Consider the following 5,261-nt stretch of genomic DNA (forward strand, 5'->3'; position numbering starts at 1 on the left):
GCGCGCCCTGCCCGCCCGCCGCCCACACCCGCGGCGCTGTGGCACTTTATTAAAATCATCTGTTTACCTGTGGACCTTTCCCTTCGGCTCTTGGAAGGCGGGGCGGGCACCGCAGGAGCGGCCGCAGGGATTTGTGGAAGGAAGCCTGGACGGAGCCTGGAGGGCAGGGCGCTGTGGCTCGGCGGGCTCCCAGACCTCCTGGCCCTCAGGGCCTTCCCCGTTACCCTGTTACCCCAATACGGTCCTCTGAGGTCTGCCCCCCCCCCCCATGAAGGGGCCAGTGACTGGTTTCCCCAAACGCAGAGCCTGAGGCAAGGATCCGGCTGCTGGGGGACAGCTATGGAAAATGGAAGCAAAATGAAAGCACAGGTCCTTTGTTCTTAAGTAGGAATTTCAAGAAGGTGACGGCACCGTGTTGGATAGAGAATAAGGGCAGCTGTGAGGAGAGGGTCTCCGGTCACTTCTCTGCTGTGGGTGTGCGGACGAAAGTATTGGGGTTTCTGGGTCAAATCCAACCGGGACAACCTGTCCCTTGGTCCTCACAGCCTTTGGTGTCCCAGTGTCCCAGCACCTTAGGGCACTCTGCAGCCAGCTCAGGCAGCTGGGACAAGCACGCTGGAGGCCGGACACCTGAGGTCCAGGCGGCGGCCGGGGTGGCCCCTCCTGAGGCCTCTCCTGGGCGTGTGGGTGCAGCCGCCTCCCTGTGTCCTCACATGCTTGTCCTTTTGCATGTCTGTGTCCTGTTTTCCTCTTCCCAGAAGGACACAAGTCAGAGTGGGTTAGGGTCACCCTATAACAGACATAATTTTAACTTCGTTACCTTTTCCAAGACCCTGTCTCCAAATACAGCTGCATTCTGAGGTGCTGATGGGGGGGGGGGTTGGGGCTTCTGCAGATGATTTTGGGGGTGGGCACAATTCAGTCCACAGCTGACGGCACCCTCCCCTTCCAGCCACGGGACGCTGCCCCCGCTGAGGGACTGTCTGACTTCGGGGTCTCTGTAGGGCGTCAGGGTGTCTGTGGGAGGAGGGGCTGGGGGGCACTTCTGGGCGCCGTCGGGACGCAGGCTCCCTCTGGGTGGGCCTCTGCCTTCGGAGCCTGGTTTGGAGGAGTGTCTCTGCCAGGTGCTGCCAGGGCTCCCTGTGCCCGTGCGGGACCTGGGAGCGGAGCAGCCGACACCACGTCCACCAGGGACGCCGAGGCCGGAGACGACCTGGCCCGCCCCCAGCCTCGGGGGTCTCTGGGCTTGTCTGGCTGCCCCAGGGCTGATGCTGGAGCAGGGGTGTCCCAAAGCCTGCACAGCTGGGGATCCACACCATCTGGGCATCTCCTCACCTGGACCCTGTGGCCGCCCTGCCCTGCATGGCCGTGTGGGAGTCTGTGCCCCGGGGGCGGGGGCAGATGGGGTACGGCCTGCCTTTGGCGCGTCCCTGCAGGGGACTAAGAGTGACCTGAGAGGCGGGGCCGAGTTGAACCTCAGGTTTGAGGCGTCTGTGCACTCCGGAGAGGCCACAGGCTAGGTGGCTTTGCAGACTGGAAATGCCCCCATTCAAGACAGCATCGACTCCAGCTGGGCTGTCTGGGTGCCGGGCCCGGGGCTGCTGGCCTGGGCACATCGCCTCTTCGCGGGGAGCCCTCGGCCTCGGGGAGCAGCAGCCAGCGGCTGGGAGGGCTGGGGACTCATGGTGGCCTTGCTCCCCAAGGGCGTCCACACACATGCACATACTCGACCCCTCCTCACTGCTCTCCTGCCTGACCGGGCTGAGCTGACCCCCGAGAGAGCCCTGGCCCCTGGTGGGGTCTTACTCGGTGCCTCCCGTCTGCTTGCTGCCTGGGGCTCAGGAGTTGCCGTGAAGAAATGGAAGCTCAAGGTCACCTGGAGGGTCACAAGGAGGGTCCCCTGAACGGTCGCACAGAGGGCCACATGGAGGGTCACACAGAGGGCCACACGGACAGCCCTCAGGAGCCCTGGGACAACCTGAGCCTGAGCTGACCTAAGTCCACTGCCTGGAGAGGACTTATCTCCCCCCCCGCCCTGAGGTCCCAGGCACATCTGCCGCTCTTGGCTGGGATTGGGGATCCCTCCTCTTCCGTTGTCTGCTCACAGGGCCCTGCTCCTTCCCCGGGCCACTCTGCGGGGACCACAGCCTGTGGTTAATAAGCAGCCCGGCCACCATGGGAGGGCCCTGCTGGATGCATAAAGGCCCCACCGGGCCCTGGAGAGCACCATCCCTCCCCCCTCGCTCTGCCCTGTGCGTGGAGCACCGAGATCCAGGCCAGGACCATGTCCCAGCTGGTGGAATGCGTTCCCAACTTCTCCGAGGGGAACAACCAGGAGGTGAGGTGCTGGGGGCCTAAGCAGGGATGTGCCCATGAGCACTGGGACTGAGGAGTGGCTGCGGGAGAGGCGGCGGCCCGATGGGCAGTCAGGCCGGGGTCCTGGCCCTGGTCTGCGTCACAGGGCTGTTGGAAGGACCCCAGACCTTATCAGGTGGGCTCTTCCATTATCCCCATGTCATCTGTGAGGAAACTGAGGCACAGAGAGTTGGTGCAGGCCACTGAGGGCCACAGAGCAATTTAGGCCCTGAGCCCCAACCACTGGGCTGTCCTACTGCCTCAGAAGGTTCTGGGCCATTCATGGCCCTCCCGTAGTGCCGGTGCTCCCCTTAGGAGCTGCTTGGGGGGCTAGGCCCTGACCTCTGTGACCTTGGCCTATTGGAGCCCCAGCAGGCCCTCCATCCAGGCTCTGATTCCTGCCTCGGTTTCTCCTGGAGGGTGCCACCTGCTTCCCCCTTCGTGGGAACCACAGCTCGGTGGTGGGCCTCTCTGGGCTTGTCCTCTGCGGAATTCCCGAATGCTCAGCCCTGGCTCCTTGGGCCCATGTCTGGGCGCAGGAGAGCCGTGCCTGCCTCCGAAACTCCCGCTCCCTCCTCGGTGGGGAGCCGAGGCACAGTGTCGGCCTCTGTCCCCAGGTGATCGACGCCATCTCCCGGGCCGTGGCGCAGACCCCGGGCTGCGTGCTGCTGGACGTGGACGCGGGCCCCTCCACCAACCGCACCGTCTACACCTTCGTGGGCCAGCCCAAGGACGTGGTGGAGGGGGCCCTCAACGCCGCTCGGGCCGCCTTCCGGCTCATCGACATGAGCCAGCACAAAGGTGAGGGGCCGAGCGCCGGGCTGTCTGTCCTCACCCACGGGGTGGGCTCCGGGCATGGGGGCCCGATGGCCCGCGAGCTTGCCCCTGGAGCCCCTGGAGCCCGCGGGGCCCCAGGCGCAGCCCGCAGCACGTGGCGTGCCAGGCAAGGTGCCTGCTTCAGGGCTACTTGCGTGTGACCGTCGGTGAGGCCATGGCATCCTGTGCAGGCCTAGGGGCCTGGGGGGCAGGGAGGCAAAGACTCGGAAACCGGCCTGTCAACAGCCTGCAAAACCAAACACGTTTACTGTGACGGGCAGGGTCAAAGGTTGGTGGACACAAGGAGCTGGTCAAAAGGGCAGGGTCTCTGGCTGCTCACGGTGGGGGAGGCGAGGCCCGCTTGAAGGGAATCCACCAGGGATCCCAACTGGTAAAGTCAGCGTATCCCAAAGCTCCCTGGGGGGTGGGGGGACGTGGTGGGTGAGGGCGCTGCTGACCGCAGCTTGTCTGGCCCATGGTGGGGGATCCGGTTTTACAAAGGACGCTCTGTCAGCTGCCCGGGGAGGGAGGGTGGCAGGAGGCAGCCAGTGCGGACGCTCGGCCTGGGGCGCTGGACAGTGATCTTTGTGGCTTTTAGGAGAGGGAGGGGTTCACACAAAGATGCCGTTTCCCTGGGTCAGCGTGACCGGCTGGGTGTGTGGATGGAGGGCAGGTTGAGGGCAAAAGGGGGGGTCCACGAGCCACCCACCCCCGGCCCCCCTTCCTCAGCCCCCGTCTCTCTCTACAGGGGAGCACCCTCGGATGGGCGCCCTGGACGTGTGCCCCTTCATCCCGGTGAGGGGTGTCACCATGGATGAGTGTGTGCTCTGCGCCCAGGCCTTTGGCCAACGCCTGGCGGAGGAGCTGGGTGTGCCCGGTGAGTGCCCTAGGAGGGACACCCGTGTCGGGGGCTCCCCCTGCCGGTCCCTCACTGCACTGCAGCGCCCTCCTGGCGCTCTGCTCTTGGCTCCTTAAAATGCAGATTACCACAAAAAATCTACCGCAAGCTGACCTGCAGGGAAGTGTCCTGCTTCTTCCATAACGAGATAAACACGAATAGAAACCATGGCCACGTGTGCCCAGGGTCAGGGAGGCGGTGGCCCTCGCGTGCTGCCCGGCAGCGGACACTGCTTAGCTGTTTGTGGACTCCAGTCGGTGCTTGCCAACAGAATGCTGCCTCTTTGGGGAATTCACCCAAGTCTTTGAGTGGCATCTCTGAGCTCACCAGGTAGACACCGAGAGCAAAGCTCCCCCTCCCGAGCTGAAAACATTTACGAACAAGAAATTGTTATTGAAATTAAACAGTGGCAGACCCGTCCAAGGAGCATGGCAGGGGTTTGGTCCCTTAATGAGTCTTGTGACCGGTGAATGCGCAGAGCTGGACTCGTGGGCAACAGACGATACTGGAATGGTGGTCATTCCAGGAAATCCTCGTGTTAGAGGCCTTGGAATGAGCGCAGACAGCGCTCGTGGGGGCCCCCTCTCTACAGCGCCTGCTTCACTGCAATGTAGAAATCAGGTGCTGCATTTTCATATTGAACTTTTTTGTTAAATAAACTTTTGTAAAATGCTTCCTCACACATTCTGAACATAGAAAATCGAATGTTAGCTCTTATTCTCACTTTTTCTAACATGAACTATTTCTCATCAAGACTGATTTGTCCCAAAGTTTTTAAGCATTAATACAGAAGAATCTGGTTAAATGTGAAGCGTGGCGGGGTGCCTGGGCGGCTCAGTCGGTTGAGCGTCCAACGTCAGCTCAGGTCTTGATCTCGCGGCTCATGAGTTCAAGTCTCGAGTCAGGCTCTGTGCTGACAGCCTGGAGCCTGGAGCCTGCTTTGGATTCTGTGTCTTCCTGTCTCTCAGCCCCTCTCCTCCTTGGGCTGTCTCTTGGTCTCATTTCTCAAAAATTAACATTAAAAAAAATGTGAAGCATGGCTAGGATGCTTTTTTCCATCTTTTTTTTGTTTATTTATGTATTTATTTTGAGAGAGAGAGAGAGAGAGAGAGAGAGAGAGAGAGAGAGCATGCGTGCAAGCAGGGGAGGGGCAGAGAGAGAGAGAGAGAGAGAGAGAGAGAGAGAGAGAGAG

At 61.6% G+C, this 5,261-nt stretch overlaps 2 protein-coding genes across 2 annotated transcripts in view; both read left to right on the forward strand.

Annotated features, from left to right (window-relative positions):
- SPATC1L (spermatogenesis and centriole associated 1 like) overlaps positions 1–1,520 on the forward strand; it is a 14,541-nt gene extending 13,021 nt beyond the window's left edge. Inside the window, exon 6 of the mRNA XM_029940590.1 lies at positions 1,264–1,520. Within this exon, the coding sequence (XP_029796450.1) occupies positions 1,264–1,520 (257 nt within the window). The remainder of the gene's footprint in view (positions 1–1,263) is intronic.
- Positions 1,521–2,241: 721 nt separating this feature from the next.
- Positions 2,242–5,261, forward strand: part of FTCD (formimidoyltransferase cyclodeaminase) — a 17,838-nt gene continuing 14,818 nt past the window's right edge. Inside the window, exons 1-3 of the mRNA XM_029940591.1 lie at positions 2,242–2,338; positions 2,973–3,156; positions 3,920–4,048. Coding sequence (XP_029796451.1) covers positions 2,285–2,338; positions 2,973–3,156; positions 3,920–4,048 — 367 coding nt within the window. The 5' untranslated portion in view covers positions 2,242–2,284. The remainder of the gene's footprint in view (positions 2,339–2,972; positions 3,157–3,919; positions 4,049–5,261) is intronic.

The sequence above is a fragment of the Suricata suricatta genome, chromosome 5 (assembly GCF_006229205.1).
Source record: "Suricata suricatta isolate VVHF042 chromosome 5, meerkat_22Aug2017_6uvM2_HiC, whole genome shotgun sequence".
Lineage (NCBI taxonomy): Eukaryota > Metazoa > Chordata > Mammalia > Carnivora > Herpestidae > Suricata > Suricata suricatta.